This window comes from Haliotis cracherodii, unplaced genomic scaffold (assembly GCF_022045235.1).
Source record: "Haliotis cracherodii isolate W230 unplaced genomic scaffold, xgHalCrac1.p SCAF_1, whole genome shotgun sequence".
Classification (NCBI taxonomy): domain Eukaryota; kingdom Metazoa; phylum Mollusca; class Gastropoda; order Lepetellida; family Haliotidae; genus Haliotis; species Haliotis cracherodii.
The window spans coordinates 71,038,726-71,060,449 of NW_027266264.1; the positions used below are offsets into that span (position 1 = coordinate 71,038,726).

The 21,724-nt window shown below is 42.1% G+C and overlaps 2 protein-coding genes across 2 annotated transcripts; one reads left to right on the top strand and one right to left on the bottom strand.

Moving 5' to 3' along the window:
- Positions 1-5,796: 5,796 nt before the first annotated feature.
- Positions 5,797-6,537, bottom strand: LOC139457306 (uncharacterized). Its single transcript, XM_071238717.1, has 2 exons — positions 6,202-6,537; positions 5,797-6,117 (listed from the first exon to the last, which is right to left on the bottom strand). The coding sequence occupies exons 1-2, from the start codon at positions 6,535-6,537 to the stop codon at positions 5,797-5,799; spliced, it is 657 nt and encodes a 218-aa protein (XP_071094818.1).
- Positions 6,538-13,506: 6,969 nt separating this feature from the next.
- LOC139467411 (neuronal acetylcholine receptor subunit alpha-10-like) lies at positions 13,507-21,507 on the top strand. The gene is made up of 7 exons (XM_071248997.1): positions 13,507-13,546; positions 14,790-14,929; positions 16,046-16,090; positions 19,315-19,424; positions 19,602-20,137; positions 20,495-20,724; positions 21,250-21,507. The coding sequence occupies exons 1-7, from the start codon at positions 13,507-13,509 to the stop codon at positions 21,505-21,507; spliced, it is 1,359 nt and encodes a 452-aa protein (XP_071105098.1).
- The last annotated feature ends 217 nt before the right edge of the window (positions 21,508-21,724 follow it).

The window sequence follows — 21,724 nt, forward strand, 5'->3', positions numbered from 1 at the left end:
TAATGATGTTCGAGTTGACGGTAGCAGACAGTGTATATATGTGAAAATGTTGTAGCGAGGACAGCCATGATAGACATTTTGATCAACCTTTCAGTCGAACAAAGGGTAGGAAATGATATTGTGGTGAGTGACGATTTTACTCCGTCTAAGCTCATTGATGACGGAGTAGTTTTGTATTTTATATGTGAAACCACAAGCTTGTCATGGAAATTATTATTTTTGACATCGAACAGGTTTGTTGAGAAATATAGAAAGTCTGAGTGTCAATAATCTATTTGAACAATAGTCGATGGTAGTTTGTGCTGGCAATATGTGTGTACATTGATGTGTTTATATACATTTGTTTAACAAGTGCTGCATATCATTGAATGTTCAGCCCATGTTTGTTTTTTCGACACTTCTGTGATTCATGTGGCATCTAGTTACCATTTAAGACCAAGTGACCAAGTCCCGGTACTCTCTGCTTGTCTCGAACTATAAATAGTACCACACATATCAATCGAGTTAAAACCATACCCGTGAAGATCTGACTTGGTTTGATGCATATCATCGTGTCCCAATTGCGTGGATCGATGCTTATGATGTCAATCACTGGATTGTCTGGTCGTGACTCGATTATTTACAGACCGCCGTCATGTAGCTGGAATATTGCTGAGTGGGGCGTTAAACAACAAAGAAGCAAAACATCTGATGTCTTTACTTGTTGTGATGTTCAAAGCGTTGGTGCCACTGTACGCTCGTTTGTCTGTTACGTTATATTTGATAGTTGGTCACTTATAACATAATGTCGTGAAAAATATGCACTGGTGTACATTTTCATAAATATTATCAGTTAAGACTTTTTGGTATATAACTCTCAGAGTCATACAGATTCTGTTAGTCTTGTACGAGTTCAGTTTTAGACCTCCAAAAGGGCTATCGCGGTGTATTATAAGCGCGTTGGAAAAAACGTAACTGGATATAATTTGAGTACACGAAAATGGTGACTGTGACACCAATATTTTTAATTGTATGAATATAGAATAAAAGCTACTATTTTAAGAGTTATTTTTCTTCTTTATAAAAAAGATGGCCGAAGAGTATTATGCACGCTCGCACGCACGCATACACACACATACTGTTGAAATGTTTTCAGTCAAAGGAGGAACAGGATTTTACGGGTAGTGGTTAAAGCGCTCGCTCGTAATGCCGAAGACCCTGGTTCGAATCCCCATATGAGTACAATGCGTGAAGCCCATAATAATAATAAAGCGGCGTAAAACCATACTCATTCACTCTCTCATGCATCCTTGTTTATTCTGTTTGTTTGTTGTTTAACGCCAAACTCACCATAACACTCTTCAAAAAAAGGAAACGCATAGGTAGTAGGTACGTAGTTCATTGGACCCGACTACACCAAAAATCCAGTATATACATTGGATATACTTTTTTGGAAAATGTTGGTGGCCTGATATTCGACAAACGATGCGTCAAAACGCAACCATTGTCGATTTGAAATGTCTTAAATGGCATTGTTTTCACACTTGTTAAAAAAAGTCATGGAGGGAAACAGTAAAGCAAAATGCACGTCCTAAATCGTGGTAGTGGCTATAAAAGGGTAGGCATAAACTTATAATTTGACATTCAATTGTCAACATTTATCAAGTTCGAAAATGCCGAGACTCAGCGCTGCCGATCGGAACATCGACACAGGACGTATCCAAAGAGGGGAATCGCAGTCTTCTTTTTCACGTCACTTCAACGTCCACCACGGCACCATTTGCCGCCTTTGGGACCTATACACACAGTTCAATTCCACCGCAGACTGTCCGAGAACCGGCCGACCAAGAGTTACCATTCCTGCACAGGATGGCTACATTCGACTGTTCCACCTACGTCATCGCAAAGCCACAGCTACGGAGACTGCAGGACGCATCCCTGATTTGAGAAGGATAGTGGACCAGACTGTCTAGAACCTTCGCGAGCCTGGAATCCAACCAAGACGACCAATTATCGTCCCTGTTTTGCAACAGATCCATCGACAGCGACGCTTGCGTTGGTGCCATACCTTACAGCCTTGGAATTTGAGAAACTGGAGACGAGTGTGGTTTAGCGATGAATCACGATTTCTTCTTCACCGGCGAGATGGAAGACAACGTGTTTATCATTGTAGAAATGAGCGTTTTGCCCCACATTGTGTACGTGAATTCGACAAATGCGGTGGCGGTAGTGTCATGGTGTATCCTACACCACTTGATCTGACTTGGTTGTGGTTCAGGGAAATTTGACAGCACCTTCACCTTCTCCCAATCATTGACCGCCAGAGGAAACTGCTTCAACAGGACAACTCTACCACCAACAGCTCGTGTCACGGTAGACTATCTTCATAATGCCAACATCAACGGCTTGCCCTGGTCGTCGAGATCTCCAGAATGACACACCTCGGGGATGAACTCGATTGGCGTGTACGTCAACGTCAGAACACGCCGCAGACACTCCCATAACTGGCCAACGCGTTACAAGCGGAATGGCGCAGAATTCCACAGGACAGAATTCGTATACTTATCCAGTGAGTGCCGAGCAGATGTAGAGCCGTGATTCCTGCTCGGGGAGGTAACACAAGGTACTGAGTTAAACGGAACCTTGACGCCTTATGTGACATGACAATGAACAGTTTTCAATGCCTTTGTACAATGACAACATGTGACTATCGATCTCCAAAATTTCATAATTAAAACTATGATATTATATAAATATTAAATATGTCGACTTTATTAGGTACAATAAAGTTACTAAAATTCTACGTGTGCACCTCTCTTTTTTAAGCGTGTATTCCAGCTATGTTAGGGCGGTCTGTAAATAATCGAATCTTGACCAGCCAATCCAGTGGTTGGCGTCATGAGCATCGATCTACGTAATTGGGATATGGTGACATGCATCAACCAAGTCGCAGAACCTGACTACAGCGGAACCCAAATCTTCATTAAGCAACCGACCGCATTGGCGTCGCATACCCAATCACACCGACATTTACACAGTTAACTTGGTGATATAGAACGCAATCATTTGCGTCTTGAATAAAGTCTATCTCTCGCGAGATCTCGTTACATATTTACATATATTCAAACTACAATTTAACTTAGTAATAACCGGTAACCCTTTCCTTAATGTGTTATGGTTTCTATCTTGTTCTATGTGATGTGACAAACGCGAATTCTAAGCAGAAAGTCATTATTGGGTTCTTAACAAAGAAGTCGCGAGTTAAACAAAGGAAAAACCTATAAACTTGCTTTGCACTTCAAAACTAACTTTCACTTTGTGTGAGTTCATTGAAGTATGAACCTGCATGGACTGAGGGGCAAAACTGTTTGAACGTCCAAGAAGGAATACGTCAAGGAATATATAATACTCAATACGGAATACGGATATCTTTGACCATAAAAGCAAAATTAGCGGACCAAGAGGTGCAAAATGAAGAGGTGTTATAGCGTCAGTGACAAATTTCCCGGATTAAAATGATCACAACAAGGACATGCAAACCATTAGTCGGGAAACACTAACGATTCGGGAAAACGCACCCAGTGCATTAACGAAATGGCCATGGAGTTGCACTCACTGCGCGCACTGCACGCACGGCACGCGCTGCACGCGCAGCAACTCTATGAACGGTATTAAAGTGCAGGGTATTTGATTACCTGGCATCTGCGTCACTCGAACAGTGACTGTTCAACAACATGCCAAAATTTACAGAAGTGCAAAGAAACAGGGGAATCCCGATCAGCTGTAGCCAGGGTTTTCGATGTAGCGACCAGCACCATCACAAGGCTATGGGACCGGTTTCAACAGCATGGGTCAAGGTCGGGACGACCAAGAATAACCACCCCCGCCCGAGATCGCTACATCCAAATACGCCAAAGTACCCGGACTGCGCAGAATTTCCGACCAGACAGTAGGAAACCGTTTTAGAGCAGCAGGTCTACGAGCAAGACGTCCTGTTCGACGCGTCATATTAAGTCGCCAACATCGTCAACAACGACTGCATTGGTGTCGTCAACAAAGGCTATGTCCTCAACTGCGATGGGGAGATGTCTCCTCCGTCGAGAGCATGGAAGAGCACGGGTCTACAGATGTCAGGGAGAACGTTACGCCGGAAACTGCGTACAGGAAGTGGACATGTTTGGTGGGGGTAGCGTTATGATGTGGGCGGCTATCTCTCATCTTGGCAGAACAGGTTTGGTCCATATCCAGGGCAATCTTACGGCATCACGATACATCAACGAAATTCTCCTACCACACGTCCTCCAAAACGAAGCCAGATCTCTGGATTTGAACCCGATAGAGCACCAGTGGGATGAATTGGATAGACGGCTCCGCCGACGTCAATCACAACCCCAGACGTTGCAGCGGTTGACTTTTGCGATGCAGGCCGAGTGTGCTACCATTCCCCTGGATGTGATTCGCATACTCGTCTCTTCCATGGGCAGGAGATGTCAGGACGCTATCGATTCGAACGGGAGACATACGTGTTATTGATGGTAGCTGACCTTCACCTTGGACTTTTCCTATGTACCGATAACTGACATGACTACAATCACCAAGTGTTCTCTCCACAACATTTTGGATCAATACCTTGTACGGTTCCTCGTATTAAAGTATTTTCCTACCTCACACAAATCTAGCTTTGCGTTTCGTTTCTTGGAGAGTATACTTCGCGGTAAGCTCTATCAATACTTGCAGAATGCGCCTCGAATGAGCCGGAATGCGCCTCGAATGAGCCAGAATGCACCTAGAATGCATCTCGATTGCTGACGGAATCTATTTCGATATTAAAAGCATTCAGCTGGAATGCACTTCGAATGCCGTTAGGGGGCACGGGTGGCCCAGTCGTCTAAGGCGCCGCGATTCGCTGTGCAGAGCTGCGTCCCCTGGACACGCCAGAAACCTATGGTTGTGGGTTCGAATCCCGGTTCACCCTGATTATGTTTCTAGGTTTGTGAGCACCATACCCGTGCTCGTGGGTTTCACCGAAGTGGTAAACGTCTAAGACCTGCATCACTTCGGGCTTTCCTCCCACATTAAGCTGACACGCCTTGATATAACTGGAATAATGTTAAAAGCGGCGTTAAACCCAACTCACTCACTCGAATGCCGTTAGAATATTTCGATTGCCGCTCAATGCGGCTCGAATGCAGTTGGAACGTCCCGATTGGCCCTTGAATGAGTCCGGACGTAATTCAGAACCTCGCCGAATCGCATGAAAATGCGACCAGCTGCCGCTGGAACGTCAGTCTGCATTAAATTGAATTGAATTGAAACTGTAATATGTTTTAGAAATACAGATAGCATAGCTAATAAAAGTTTAATGACCCTGGAAATTGGTAAACAGATATTTGAGAACAAATGTAACATTTAATTTATTTCTCTCCCTTTTACAGCTGAATATGTCATAATAATAACACAACAAAATTATTGTGTCATAACTAAATAAGAAACAAAAAGCAATTAGTACTTTTATTAATGATAACATTATTGTCAAAACAACAAATCCAGTGTCCATATGTCATATGTCATCATCATATCTGTCTCTTATCCATCAATCATGCTGTTCTGCCATGGCTAGATTCCTACTGGGTTGTTGAAGTAATGCTTGAGGATCTCCCGCTGCCTCTTTCCAGCCTAGATGTCTATATTTCCCCCTGCAACACGCTGCACATTTTCAAGCTGCGAAAATTGTCTCCAGGCTCCTGGCACCACGTTCAGCTTGTCACCTTCCTTATCCACCATACTGTTTGTGGAGAGCAGGATAACGGATCCTCATCAAGTTGTGCTGGCAGACACGATGTCCTGCGCAATGGACGGCCATGGCTGCATGGTGGTGAGGAGGATTTGCCATCTCTGGGCCAGGATTCCAAATGCATTGTCCACCACACGTCGGCCCCTGGAGATCCTGTAGTTGCAGAATCCCTCGTCCCTCTGGAGATTCATGTGACCATATGGCTTCACCAAGAAGGTCCTTATTCCAAAGGCATCATCTCCCAGGATAACGTATGGCATAGGCTCGTCATCTTGGGGTATGGGGGATGTCTCAGGAAATCCTATGCTCCCGTCTTCAAGGCAGACCTTGAGCTCGTTGAAGATCTGAGCATCAGACACACTTCCATATGCACTGATGTCCACCTACAGGAACTTGTAGTCTCCATCAACAAGGGCCGTGAGGACTACAGAGAAGAAGCCTTTGTAGTTGTGGTACAAGGAGTCGCTCTTGCCAGGTTTCCCGGTGCCCACATGCTTGCCATCTAGAGCTCCCACAGCATGAGGAACATTCCACCTGTTTCCGAAGACCTCTCCAGTAGGTGTCCATGCATCTGGAGTGGTGGGGTAGATGATGACCTCATCCTTGTATTCCTCCACAATGGCTTGGCAGACTTCAGGGATGATGAGGCTGATGGTGTTCCCTGTCACACGGAAGCTGTACATGAGACTGGGGTACTTGTCACATGAAGCCAGGAACCTCACAGTGATGACAAGCTTCAAGCCTGGGGGTAGAGCCTTCTTCATCTTGGTATCCTGCTTCTCACTCCTTGGCCCACTCTCTGCACCAATTCATTACACATGGCATGCTCCACCCTGAGGGAGTTGCAGAAGGACTGTGGGTCTTCTACTCTGAGCTCCTCCATCAGTCTGGACTAGTGTCGATACAGCCTCCTCCTCTCCTCTGCCAGCCATGGTCGGGTTTGATATCTTCTGGATCTTGTCCTCCTGTTTCTTCTCCTGACCTCCTCCATGTCTCTTTCAAGCAGGTCTTGTTGGAGGACAGAAATAAAGGAGCAAAGCAACATGGTCCAGGGGGTCCATGCTCTATGATGGTTGCGCTGAGACTAATGAAAATGCTAGATTCGGTAGAGTTATATACTTGATACATTATTGATACACCCAGACCATTCGTGTTACATTTTAAGTACATTCTAAGTAAATTCTAAGTATTCGAGCTGCATTCTGTTTGAATTTTTGTACGTTCAAACCATATATGGCGGCCATTCCGGGAGCGTACTGGCTGCATTCGAGGTGAACTCGTACAGCATTCGAGGCACCTTCTAACCAGACTTCGGGCGGTATTCGGGTAGCAATCGAACTGCACTCGTTTGGCATTCGAAGTGCATTCTAAATATTCTGACTGCATTCTAACATTCGCATTTAAGGAACCAGAATTTGTTCAATTGTATATTACGACACTGTAGATGCACATTAACAACTAGAAAGAAATAATGATGTGTCTCCAGTTCTTAAATTAGATGCCGAAACTCTTTTCATGTTTCATTAATCTCTGGGCTTAGACAATGTGTATGACTAATTGTGTTGGCATGGCAAACAATCATATTGCTCCGTTTCTGAACATTAGTCCTTTGTGTGTGATAGAAAACATAATAGTAAACTAAATAGCATGCAAAATATACAATAAATGAAAAAAACATAGGAAATTTCTGCTAAAAGGAGATTCCAGTGTACGATTACGATTTTTTCATGAGCATGTGTTTATGATTTACTATCAAATAATGATGACACCAGTAGTTCGTGAAAGGTTGAGGATATCCTGCAACACTGCGAAAACACGGGAACATATAGTACAAGTACAAAAAGGGACTTTTAACGGACATCATTTTGGTCACTGATGCGTCAAACACGATTGGATTTCAGCGTCTGTGGTGACCGTATGTAATGATTAGCTGCTGCTGTTATTCGTCCCTTGTATATTATTATGTACTGTGTCAAAGCGTATGTTCCAACTAATGTCACCTGTTTGATGATTAACATGAACACACACGTTTTTGTGCAAATTATATGAGGTCAGGACACACTGACCCTTTTCACGAACACCTGTTTTCGTCAATGATTTCAAGGGATTCATTCGTATAAATTCACCACTACTTGCCACTATTTGGGATTTGTTCCGAATCTGTAAACTCTCTCGGAATGATTGATGATAATAACCGTTTCCGCTACACAGCACTATCAAAATGAATTATTGTCAATAAACTGTTTCCATGAAACCACATCTAATAATGATGCCATTCATGCTGTGTGTACAAGATCAACAAATAACCAGCGCCATGGTTTTCGAATTACGTTTATTGATGGTCTTGGTGATCAGCTCTTATTCTGACATGACAAATCAAAACGTCACAGAAAGCAAACATTGTATTTCCGGTTCAATCCGCAATTGACCCACCTGCGGGGTTTGGTTAAAGAAATAAAAAAACGTCAACGTGGGAGAATAACTAGTCTCGATTATCCAACGAAAGATATTTCATTGGGAGTAAAAGGCAAAATAGTGATGAAAATGATATGAATGGTTTACTGAAAATCAGCGATGACACCAGGTGTTCGTGTAAAGGGTAAGCATGTAATGCCCTACCAGTAGTATCCGCCTAGTCACACAGTTTACCTATATTGCCAATGTGACTATAAATCTTAACTCACTCACTAAAACATTTACATAAAAAAGGAAGTGTTTGTTGTCTGACGCCACACAGTCAGCCGACTGTGGCCTGTAAATAACCTGACAATTACGGGCTAGGCCGGAAAATCTAGTAGCATAACAGTGAATTTACTGAAGAAATACACGTTTTCAATTACAGTAAAGCGTTTTCCTTGTCAAGTGTGGACTTGAATAGCGAATAGTAATAAGGTGACAAAATTATGTCAATGACCATGAGTGAGTGAGTGAGTATTGTTTTACGCCGCTTTTAGCAATATTCCAGCAATATCACGGCGGGGGACACCAGAAATGGGCTTCACACATTGTACCCATGTCGGGAAACGAACCCGGTCTTCGGCGTGACGAGCGAACGCTTTAACCACTAGGCTACCCTTGCCCCTCCATGACCATGATCATAACGACATTATTTACAATTCTTTACAGTAGCGGCCACCAAGGAAATGATTTCACTTAGACGCGTAGTCTTACCAAACATCTCCAATCTGCCTTGTGCCCGCAGGGGTTCCTGGTCATCATTGGACGATACAGCATCGGGTGGTCAGGCTCGGTGACTTGTTGATTGTCATCATATACCCACGGCGCGGGACGTTACCCAAAATTTTAACAATTGGATTCTCTGTGCAAGGCTCGATTGTTTATAGATCGCTGTGATATAGCTGGAATATTGTTGCATAAATAACAAACAAACAAACAGAATAATTACACAACCATCTGTTATAGTTTGGAAAACATCTGTATACTATTGTAAGCATTTTACATTCCACTGTGTATTCATTTATTTTAATGCTTTGGGGCCCATTTCTGGTGTCCCTCGCCGTGATATTGCTGGAATATTGCGAAAAGCCTCGTAAAACCATACTCACTAACTCTTCACTCTTTTTACGTCACAGAGAGGTCATTAAACATACTTCTCCAATACGTTGCTGGTCGTCCTCAACAAAAGGACATTTAGGCAAGAAGTAAGTTTGCCCATGGGTACCAACGGTGATCTATTTCTTTGTGCTGAACAATTGGACTTAAGTTTACCATAAGTTTCAGGTATATCGATTATCAATTAACGTCATCATCCATTCACTGATTTTGCTCCTAATCTAGACATAAAAGAGACCAGTGAAACCGCCTCACCTGCTTCATATTTAGATCTATGCCACTAGATTTTCCAATCGTCATCGTGACTCCTATGTGTAGCAATATGTTCCAGTAGCTCCAGCCTTTGGTGTTCACATTTCAAATTGTTGAGGTACAATCGAGCATGCTCTTTCTATGAAGATTTCGAAGAGCGCCATACAACTCCTGCTCAGGAGTTACTTCATCAAGTAACAACTTTCAAGGCCTTATTTTGTTTGTTTGTTTGTTGTCTTACGCCGCACTCAGCAGTATTCCAGCTATATGACGGCGGTCTGTAAATAATCGAGTCTGAACTAGACAATCCAGTGATTGACAGCATGAGCATCGATACACGCAATTGGGATCGATGACATGCATCGACCTGAGAACCCGACCCCGTTATTCGCCTTTTACGACAAGCATAGTCGCCTTTTACGTCAAGCATGACTTGCTGAGGATGTATTCTATCCCGGATCTTCACGAGTCTCAAGGCCTCAGTTAAGCTTCAAAACGTTTTATGGCAGACATGATGAGGACATTTCCAAATTTGACGCATCAGCGCCCGAAATGATTTTCGATGCACTTCTATATTTCTACTTTCCAATGTTGAAACAATGTTTTTAGAAAACATTCACGTATCCATTTTCAATACCAGTATGATATAAACATATTTATTTCCATAAAGTGGAGGGATTGGCAAACAAGCAAATTTTGCTTATATGAATGCCTCTCCCAAACATGATACATATACAAATTACAATGTATTGAAAGTGACATGAGAAATAGCATACATTGTATAATTGACATTAATGATGTATTGTTCTGTAAGTGTTTAATTACTGGATTATCTTTCATTACTACAGCTACGTTATTATTTACATCCAGCACAACAACATCGCAGTATCATATCGCAAAGCCAACATCTCAGACAAAATCTCTAAATCGGCAAGACGATAGACCATAACTGTGCACTGATTTCAAAATCCAGCCATCGGGTGTTGGTTCTTTATGAACAGTGTGCGGTATTAGAGGATGTCACATTTATTTATCCTATCCTTTATGAGATTTGGGCTTTAATCAAAAACGAAATCGTTCATCAACATAGAAAACACGCATACACTGAAGAGACATACATGAATGAATGGTCGAGTAAAATCCTAATGCGGTCGTTTCTGTTGTTATGCGATTGTAAACGCGCAGATATTCGCATACTGAACAAATGTTTAATTCCCCAGTGGGGAGTTCGGGTTAAAATAGACCTCCAACAACCTGTGTGTCGTTCGAAGCGACGAATTGGATCGGGTAGTCAGGTTCGTTTACATGGTTGATTGCGTGTTATTGTACAACGACGTCATGGGACATTGCTCATAATACCAATCACTTGTTCCGGCTTAATTGTTTTTTAATCACGGACGAAATACGGATGGATTACTGCTGAGATTGATTTTCTATAACAAAAAGCAATAACTTATTAGAGAACGGCGGTTTCCATCTGTTACACTTCAAAGATATTTATATATCATCACCGACAAAAGCAGCGCAAATACCGTACCATTTGCTAAATATATGAAGAATTACTCATATGCAAGACATATTAGATTGGTTCGAATCACAAACGAACATTCTGGTATTTGTGTGAATCGACGCTCATGAACGCATCATATGTGACGTCATAGATCTATGATTCGAGATGCACCATTTGTCTCGTGCAGGGTTAGCGTATTAAGTTTGGAAATCACGTGCAGCATATCGTGATAAGAATAAAGACAATGTAGTAACACTGAACTAACTGTTAGTTATGTCATTAAGTGATACACATTGGAAACATATATTCTTAACGTACATACTTCTCTATATGTTTTTATGGTTATCGTTTCTATTGGCGCTGAGTATATATATATGCCATTTACGATACGAAAATACAGTCGGCTAATAGTCTCTTGTGTATAAATTTAATCTTTCATATGATCTCTTTCCAAAAAGTTTACGATTTTTCTCGTCCCATCAAAGAAACTTTAGAGTTCGGGTTTATTAACAGTAGTTCTTGCTAGATTACCCTCATTTGCATATTTATTGAATCGTGACAATTATATCTGATTTGTTTATCGCATCGACAACACTTTACATTTTGTAATAATAATATATAACTTTATAGTAAACAGATAACACGATCCATTTTATTATAATTATATATAACTTTATTGTAAGCAGATAACATTACCGATTTTATGATATTGACATATAACGATATAGTAAGCAGATAACTCTATCCATTTATGATATTAATATGTTACTTTATACTAATCAGATCACACTTTCCATTGTATGATAATATTATATACGATTGTAGTAAGCAGATCATTACTATTTGAAATTATGTAAGTATCCCATGTTTGCCGTAAACGGCGATAATGCTTGTCGTAAGAGGCGATTAACGGGATCGGGTGATCAGGCCCGCTGACATAGTTGATGCGTGCTATCGTATCCTAATTGGGCGGCTCGATGCTCATGATGTCAATCACTGGATTGTCTGGTCCAGACTCGATTATTTATAAACCGCGGCGTTAAACAACAAACAAACGAACAAACAAATGATAACTTACTATTAACAACTAACACGTATGACTTACACAGGCGATTGCGACTGTAGGGGCTTTTTTTATTATCAATCAATCAATATATTTTGGGCTCTATAGAGGTCGTCATTAATTTGTTTAACGTATACACGTACCATGTGACACACTCGTGACGTTCAAACACAATTATTGTGTGGGGTACGAACAGAGAATAACGAACCAGTACAATGTACTTGGAAGGCCTACAATCAACACAGTGCGTCGAAAGTTTCATTAGACGATGAATAGACGATTAGGTGAGTTTGGTTAAACGCAGCTTTGAACACTATTTCAGTTATATCAAAGCGTGTCAGCTTGATGTTGGGGGAAAGCCCAAAGTGAAACAGGTCTATGACGTTTACCACTTTGGTGATTTCCACAAGCAAAGATATGGTGCTGACAGACCTAGAACCATAATTAGAACCCCAAGATCATAGGGTTCTGGTATGCACGGACATCGCGAAATGCGTCGCATAAGACGACTGGACCACGCACGCACGCACGCACGCACGCACGCACGCACGCACGCACGCACGCACGCACGCACACACCACCACCACCCAATTACCTTGCTATGTGACATAACTTTAGGATCAGTTGTCAAAAGGACCCATCAGCGTGTCCAGAGCGACATATTCAGTATGTCATAAGTCAGTCAGTTAATTGGGTTTACGTCACTTTAAACACTATTCCCGTTATATCACAGCATATCTGCGCGTCATATATAGAAATATATGTTGTTGTTGAACGCTAGACGGTGGCGTGTAAATACTCGGCGGCCAGTCAAACCAGAGTTTTATAATATGAGCAACTTCTCAAAAGCCATCTAGCCTGACCGTTAGTCGGCACGTAACACCGGCATAGTGTGTTCTAGGGCGCCTATTGACATCATCCCTGACGAATAGGATGTGTCCTTTCCGTAAACAGGAAATCATGTCCTAAAACCAATACAAGGCCGGTTTGCTGGTTGACTTAAGCTTAGGTTCCACTCGCTAATGCTTATTATTTCTGCATTGTATCAATCCTTAAGCTTGTGATGATAATACGAAGTTACAAACATATTTGGTAGAACCTACAGGCTAATACGATTTACAAAGCCGATTAACTAATACTTTCCCCTCGGAGCCTTATACCCCATGCTTTATTATTTACAAAAAGTTCTGAGACACAATAATCCGTCCATAAACCTACATCCCTTTGCTGTGAAACATTATGATTCGTTTCAGTCTTTTCTGAACCATACACATGGTAGGAACGGAGCTTCGCTAAGGCATTGGCATATGTAACGTTCTGTGGAAGTTCACTGAAATGGCGAATGTAGGAATTGTCATCCTTGTGGGCATGTTGGGTAAGTGGCCCCTCTGAGAATGTTTGTTTGTTTACTTGTTGTTTAACGCCGCACTCAACAATATTCCAGCTATATTACGGCGGTCTGTAAATAATCGAGTTTGAACTAGACAATCCAGTGACTGACAAAAGGAGCATCGATCCACGCAGTTGGGATACGATGACATCGACCAAGATAGCGAGCCTGTCCAACGATTTCGTTAGTCACCTCTTACAAGCATAGTCGCCTCTTATGACAAGCATGGGTTGCTGAAGTTCAATTCTAACCCGAATCTTCACGGGTCTCTGAGCATGTACGTCTGTTAACAGACAAACTTACGTTCCTCTCTCTATGACCTTGTTGTGTGTTGAATAATTTCCGACAAAAATGTTCCATAACCATAAGAAATTCCTACTAAAAGCAGAGTTCATTGTACACCAGGTTAACTTTCGACTGTTTTTACCTTTTGAATACGACGCTTCGGTACAGATGACGTACGTTTATCAAGTAATCAACGTCCTTCATCCCCAGACTTTATCACCTTTTCAGCGTCTATATAATTAAAGATATGTTGCTAAAGTTAGAGGCATGCGCACTTTCATCTGCGCCCTTTTAAAGAGAGTATAATGAGTCTATTTGTGCACATGTACAGTGAACAGTTGTTTATGAAGTCACGAAATGATGGACGTTAAAAGCACGCCTCGGGGCAATGCACCTTGTCAAAGATCACAATACAGAATGTATTATATGTTATCATGGCATGATCCATACCTTGGACAGGTAGCAAATCAGATAAAGAGATACACATATTCAACGTAAGTTTACATAGTAAACTATGCATGGAAGTCGATTCGGTCAGGTTAACATGATGTACAGTACTGCTGCGTTCCTGGATCGTTAGAAATATATGTGGTGGAATAAATGCGGCAAAACATATTCCATAATCATAAGAAATTTCCATTATACGATTCCGACTGTATAGTGATTCAGAAACATGCTTACGATACATCCGGAATCGCACAATTATAGCAGAAAGTTCTTATTATTATGGAAAGGGAGGTGTCGCTTGTTTGAACTTGTCGCACGGATAAGGTTGGAATATTGCTAATTTCGCAACAGAATGTTCATTAACTTATCAACCACCCCATCATATATTTTTGAATCTGGACGGCAAAAGAAGTCGTCAATGTGTTGCTGCCTACAGAGGAAACATTGTCACACCTTCAGTAATCTATGTACTTGTGTTTATTCTCTTTTCGTACAGTGACCTGTGTCCATGGCAACCAGTCAGCACTGTTGAGCAATCTGTTTGCCAATTATATCAGCGACGTCCGGCCAATCTGTGGAGCGGACGTTCCAATAGAGGTGAAAATCGGCATGGCTATCCGACAGGTCATCGAACTGGTGAGAGTCCTATCATATGCGTCACACGTGTCAAAAATATATATTTATGTCAGATTAAACTTTTTATTGCACTTGTATAGCGACGCGCATGCATGTGTGTGGCTGCTTGTACTAGTCCGGACTGATGTCGATTTACAGTGCCAGCCCACTGAGATACCATGCCACAGTTTAGCATGAATACTCCACTCAGACACAGTATACTGACTCCGAGCCGACCAGTCCTTGTTTTAGCCGCTAATGAAGAGGCCATCTTTAAACATCTTTTGGTATGACGCGACCGGGGATCGAACTCCGTACCTTCCGCTGTCCGGGCGGACGCCCTTCCACTTGACCACGAAGGGGGTACTAGTATTTAAAATGTGAAGAAGGATGGACAAAATGTAGAGAACAATAGCACACGAAATAATAGGACAGTGGACAGTAGGTTCAACTAAAGGTTACATATCTTCCTCATACTGCTCTATGTTATGTTGCTAGGTTTGTCAGCATGGGTTGCACCAAAGTGTGAAAACGTCAACGATATTACTTCAGGTTTTCCTCCTACATGGAGCTAACACAGTAGCTAAGACATTCATGTACATCAGGTGTAGCGCATTGTACCATTCGACCAGGAATACTGTGTGAGGCTCAAAACCTTTTGATATCCCCTCGTAAATGAGAACTACTGCTCACAGCGACGTTAAACTAAACTCACTTGCTCATTCATCAGCGAGTGCTGCCACTTTAATCCCAAAGTTAAAGATCAAGGCGCCAATGAATCACGTCATCCACAGCGCACAAACAAGCATACATGAATACGTGAACACTCCGTGTATAACCACCAGTTTCTCTTCCCAGCAAGGGGCGGTCGGGTAGCCTAGTGGTTAAAGCCTTCGCTCGTCACGCCGAAGACCCGGGTTCGATTACCGACATGGGTAGAATGTGTGAAGCCCATTTCTGGTGTCCCCCGCCGTGATATTGCTGGAATATTGCTAAAAGCGGGGTAAAACCATACTCACTCACTATTCCCAGCAATCCTACAGCCAAACAAACTGGCGATACATCAACCTTACAATGCAATTGTCGCTAATATGTTAACATGTTAAGTTAACCACTTATGTTTCTGTTCTTTTCCAGGATGAACCCAACCAAATAGTGACTGTCAACGCCTGGATTCGATTGGTAGGTGCTGCTGAACCCTTTACATAATCAATGACATTAATAAAAAAAGGTTTTCATAGGGGAAACAAGTCCCTTTTCACCTGTCCCGACAATATCTTATTGCAATTGCCACCATTGTCCCAGATCACATAAGCGTCATACGAAACGACGCTAAAGATGGTACTTGGTGTACTGGTGCCAACACACGTGCATGCACATCGCAATGTAAATGCAATAGTTTTGAACACGACGTTGAACCGCATTTAACCTCAACTCACCACCTAGATTGTTGTAGCTTCCATATACATGTTCTGGTCACAATTGCCTGTGACATTACAAGTTTTATGGTGATCATGTTTTGAAGATTTAACAAGCTGAACCGATTCGCACTGGGGATAAACCCTTGGTCATAACGAGCGAGTTGAATTGAAATGGGGTTCGACGCAGTGTTCAAGAGTATTTCACTTTAATAAAGCGATGTGCATGCACGTGTGTGTGTGTGTGTGTGTGTGTGTGTGTGTGTGTGTGTGTGTGTGTGTGTGCCTGTTTGTTCTGATCCGGACATATGACAGTTATTTAGTGCTAGCCCACATATTTGCCACGCTTCAGTTGACAGGGATGCCCCGCTCAGGTACTTTATACTGACTTTGAGAAGGCAGAAGAGAACAGAAGTCTTAACGTATTTTGGTATGACGCTGCAGAGGATCGAACCACCGGCTTCCGCTCTTTGGGCAAACACGCTAGCCACCTGACCACAGAGGCGGTACACTCTAGGTGATTGCATGTTAACAATATGATTGGATGTTAACAACATGCTCTCTAAAATAACCCATGAAAAACATTGGCGTTAGGGGAGGAAAGTCTTTGCTGAACATAATACGTTTTTGTGCCTCACGCTTTTATGGGGTGGGGTGATTTACCGTTCTAACGTTAATTTGGTTTTGTTAAGATATTTGCTTGAGAGGTTGTTGTGGTGTTTTATTGGCAGTGTTTGCATTGGAATATTACCGGGTTCATATTCTCTGTACGACAGTAAGAGCAGTGACCTGTACGATTCTTCCACAGTTTGTGTGCACTGTTATCCCAATATGCGTGTCTCCTCTTTAGCCAGTTTTAGCACTGACCGTTTGATTGTTTCGCGAACACCTGGTATCATCCATATTTGATAGTTATTCATAAACACATGGTTATTGTATAATCGGAATCGTACAATGGACTCTGCATTCAGAAGAACTTTCTTTTGATGATGGAAAGAATTTGTCGAATTATATAAAGTGTAATTGTGTTTATAGGTATCCTGTGATTCAGCAGCTTCATCGGCTTCTCCTTTTCCAAATATTCCTATTTGGGCTGGAGTGAGTGAGTGAGTTGGGTTTAACGCCGCTTTTAACAGTATTCCAGTTATATCACAGCGTGTCAGCTTAATGGGGGAGGAAAGCCCCAAGTGATGCAGGTCTCAAACGTTTACCACTTCGGTGAAACCCACGAGCACGGGTATGGTGCTGACAAACCTAGAAACATAATCGGGGAGAACCGGGATCGAACCCACAACCATAGGTTTCTGGCGTGCCCAATGGACGCAACTCTACACAGCGAATCGCTGCGCCTTAGACGACTGGGCCACCTTTGCCTCCCTATTTGGGCTGGAACACAAGCCAACTTGACATTTTCCTGTATTTTGTATTGTATCTAGAGTTGGAAGTATTTTGCCTGTAAGATGCCTCATTATATGGGAGATCGTTTTGAGTGTTTGTATGCTACTGAGAAAATCATTAATTTTGTTTTTAGTGCAATATACAGGGCGATGCAGAAAGCCAACGGGTCCGCCGTGAGGATTGATTAACCATCTTAATCCTTATGAGGTTTGATGCATTAGGATTTGAGTAGTTGGTTCCTAAGCATACTTTGTCAGCTACTAGCTTGTGTTCAGGACACATTTGGTGCCCAATGTATTGTTGGGAGATGGAAACCCATTTTTGCTTGTGAAGTTAATACGATTCATGTTTGTGATTGAAATAGGTAGCTGGGGTATGGGGCCTTTTGACCGGAAGTGTACTACTCTAAGGCCTAGTTTGTATATTTGATTAAAGCTAACGCCTGATTGTTGACCTTACGTTTAGCTACTTTGATGAACTTTTCGATACGTGGACTTAGGTTGTGCTGATTATATCTAAGTCGTTGCATCAGTGTATTGTGGCTGGAGCCCGGCCAGTAATTTAAAGAGAACTGGTCCATTCGGAGCTCGAGGGAAAGAGGGACGGTGGGGTAGCCTAGTTGTTAAAGCATTCGCTCGTCACGTCGAAGACCCGGCTTCGATTTCCAACATGAGTACAATGTGTGAAGCCCATTTCTGATGTACCCCGACGCGATATTGCTTGAAGATTGCCAAAAAGCGGTGTAAATCCATACTCGCTCGCTCGCTCACTCACTCACTCACTCACTCACTCGAGGTGAAGACCTCCAGTTAGGGCTCAAACCGCCAGTAAAGGGATGCCTCTGGTAGTGCCTAGTGCTATATTGATTGACTGGTATTGAATGAGGGTTGTTTTAGTTTGTTTTATTGATTGTGAAACACTGTTGATCCATAATTTCAGACTTACATACCGAATACTGTTAATCTAATCAATCACTTTATCTTATCTTATCTTATCTCGGGTATATCAATGATCCGGCCATTTTGACGTCTTGTACGCGATGTACATGTATTACGACGCGCTGTCATTGTGACCGACTCACTGGGTTAATTCTTAACATGCCTTACCTTATATGAATACGTTTGTTGTAAACAAGCTACAAAACATGTCACTGAAGAACGTTGCGAGCATACACAGGGTCATGCCACATCTCTGGGTAACTACTTCATTCCTCGATACAGCTGGTTGGTGTATGTCTGTCAGTGTTAATATGAATTCACAATTACTGAATAAAGTTGTTAATAGATCTACATACCTGGAGGTAAAATGATAGTCACATATTAAATCATAAGAATTGACTTTCACTTTATGTGAGTTCATTGGAGTGTGAGCCTTCATTGTGAGGGCCAAACATTGTATGAACGTGGTCGCAAGGCTCACACTACGATAAACTCACATCAAGTGAAGGTCATTTCTTAATTATTTATTAAAATAACGAGCTTCTGTTGCCGTTCTGGTATTCCACATCAATATTTCCACCAGAATACAGTAACTGTAATGTACCTGTTACATAATTGTATTTCCATATAAGACCGTCTGTTTGTGTTGTAGAAGTGGTTCGACTGTCAGATGACATGGAACGCCACTGAATATGGGGGCATCTCACAGCTTATCCTCCCTTATGAGAAATTATGGACACCGGACATTACCCTATTTGACAAGTGAGCTGCATGGATTATGTTTGCTTTAATCTAATTTAACTATATGAAAACTTATCCTTGTTCCTTAATGATTCAGGTTACCTTTCATATGTGTATAAATACAGATTCACAACAATCACACTACATTATCTGTAAGGCTTTGCTGATTTTTCCTGAAAAAGATACTTTATTGCATAGTGCTGGTGAAACACTTGTTGGCCTCAAGGAAAACCGCCATGTCGTCTCTTCAGACGGTTCTGCCATCTACAACTTCCCCACCATCTTAAAAAGCCTCTGCAAAGTCGACGTCACCTACTTCCCCTTCGACACTCAAACGTGTGAGTTAAAGTTCAGCTCTTGGGCCTACCATGGACTCCAGCTCAATGTTACCAACAAGGCCAGCGCCGGGGACATGTCCAGTTTCAAAGTCAACAGCGAGTGGGACCTGGTGAGATTTCCCGTCGAACGACATGAGCTGTACTACGGTTGCTGCCCAGAACCTTTTCCTGATGTAACCTTCTACGTCATTCTGAAGCGCAAGAGTATCTACTACGTAGTGAACCTTCTGTTTCCCTGTATACTGATCTCCGCTGTGGGTATTCTTGGCTTCCTGCTGCCTCCAGACGCCGGGGAGAAGGTGTCGCTGGAGATCACCGTGTTGCTGTCTCTATCAGTGTTCATGCTAGTTGTGTCTGACACCTTACCGCCAACGTCGGAAACCTTTCCGTTTATAGGTACGTGCTATAACCCACGTTCGTTCTTACGTTATTCATAACTTTGAAATCAGTGTGTTAAATTTGTAAAATCATTCCTGACGGGGATAGTATAAAACAAACGACACCATGAATGAATATTATGTTCAACTGGACGATCTGAGAGTTGGACATGATCCAACTTTAATACCAGTTTAAGACTTTATAAATGTAAGGATGACTCGATAACCTGCTTTTACGTTAGGATGCAGCCAATCCTCCTGTGATACCCTTATGTGTCCAGTACACGCCCTTGTCCCCCACAAGAATCTACCTGACAAACCAATACCAGCTGACATCCTCAGTGGTTTTCCTATGTAACGCCTTTGCCCTCCACAGGAATCTACTTCTGTCTCTCCCTGATGCTGGTGACCGTCTCTACGATCCTCACTGTGTTCGTTCTGAACGTACACTTCAAAGGTCAACATGGCATCGCTGTGCCTCGATGGGTGAGGAGTCTGGTTCTTGGGATACTTGCAAAGCTCCTTTGTGTCAGGAAAGAAACGCCAGTCCACCCAATCAAGACACCGATCCGCGATGACAGTGACCTTCACGTCCAAGATTGTATGGTAAGAAAGGTCAAGCCGATCGTTACAATAACATTAACTGTACCTTTTATTTGTAATATTAAACTGGTACCTCTCCTATTACAGACAAAATACTTTCACCGGTTTATGTCGCTAGGACCAGATGCAATATGATTGAACTTTGAAGGTTGTACTTTAATAATCAAATACGTTTTACACCAAAGTCTTTATAAGTATTTAGTTCATTAGATGCAACCCTGACCTTCGCCTCGAGGGTCATGTGGTAATTGTCACGTGTTCCAGTAAAGACACTTTCTACTTCACGTTAAAAGTTAAAAAAATTCTACTTCATTTTAAAACACAAATCTAAGTGCGGGAGAAGAACCTGCAAAAGAGACTATACAAAATTCATTAATTATGAAAAGCACAGAGGGAAAATGATGATTATACATTACTGATTGAAAATGACTTTTCGTTATGATAAAACATAAAATCAGTTAAGCACCTATGGTATAAATCCATATATGTAGCCACTTCGTCAAGCTCATATGTTTCCAATTGTTTCAGGGTGATTTCAAAAAGGGAAAACATCATGACACCGAAATGAACGACCTGCTTCCTTTGAACAAAGTAATGAAAGAACAGCTGGCGGTTCTTAAAGAGATCAACCATCGGCACGCAGAGAAGGATGAAGCCGCAGCCCTTGAGGACGAGTGGAAGAAAGTGGCAGTCGTGATGGACAGATTATGCCTTGTCTTGTTCTCCACTTTGTCTGTGCTTTGTACTTTAGGTATTTTGCTGCAGTGCATTGTTGCAAGTGGATAAGTTTATGACAAACTCGCTGACAGTAAGTAAGTGAGTTGGGTTGAACGCCGCTTTGAACAGTTTTCCAGTTATATCACGGCGTGAAAGCTTAAAGGGACACAGATCTCAATTTCCTCAATTCTCCGGTACGTGATGTTGCTTTTGTTATTTTTTTACGTGGATAATATTCCAGACATATCGACTAAATCGCAAAATGTGCCGCGCCAGTCGCAAGTGC

Excerpts from the sequence above, each read along its gene's own strand:
- LOC139467411 (XM_071248997.1), top strand. The coding sequence starts at position 13,507 with ATGGCGAATGTAGGAATTGTCATCCTTGTGGGCATGTTGG. Across the intron at positions 13,547-14,789 it reads CATCCTTGTGGGCATGTTGG|TGACCTGTGTCCATGGCAAC; the intron begins GTAAGTGGCCCC and ends CTTTTCGTACAG. Across the intron at positions 19,425-19,601 it reads GACATTACCCTATTTGACAA|TGCTGGTGAAACACTTGTTG; the intron begins GTGAGCTGCATG and ends TTTATTGCATAG.
- LOC139457306 (XM_071238717.1), bottom strand. The coding sequence starts at position 6,537 with ATGAAGAAGGCTCTACCCCCAGGCTTGAAGCTTGTCATCACTGTGAGG. Across the intron at positions 6,118-6,201 it reads ACTACAAAGGCTTCTTCTCT|ATCTTCAACGAGCTCAAGGT; the intron begins GTAGTCCTCACG and ends TCTGATGCTCAG.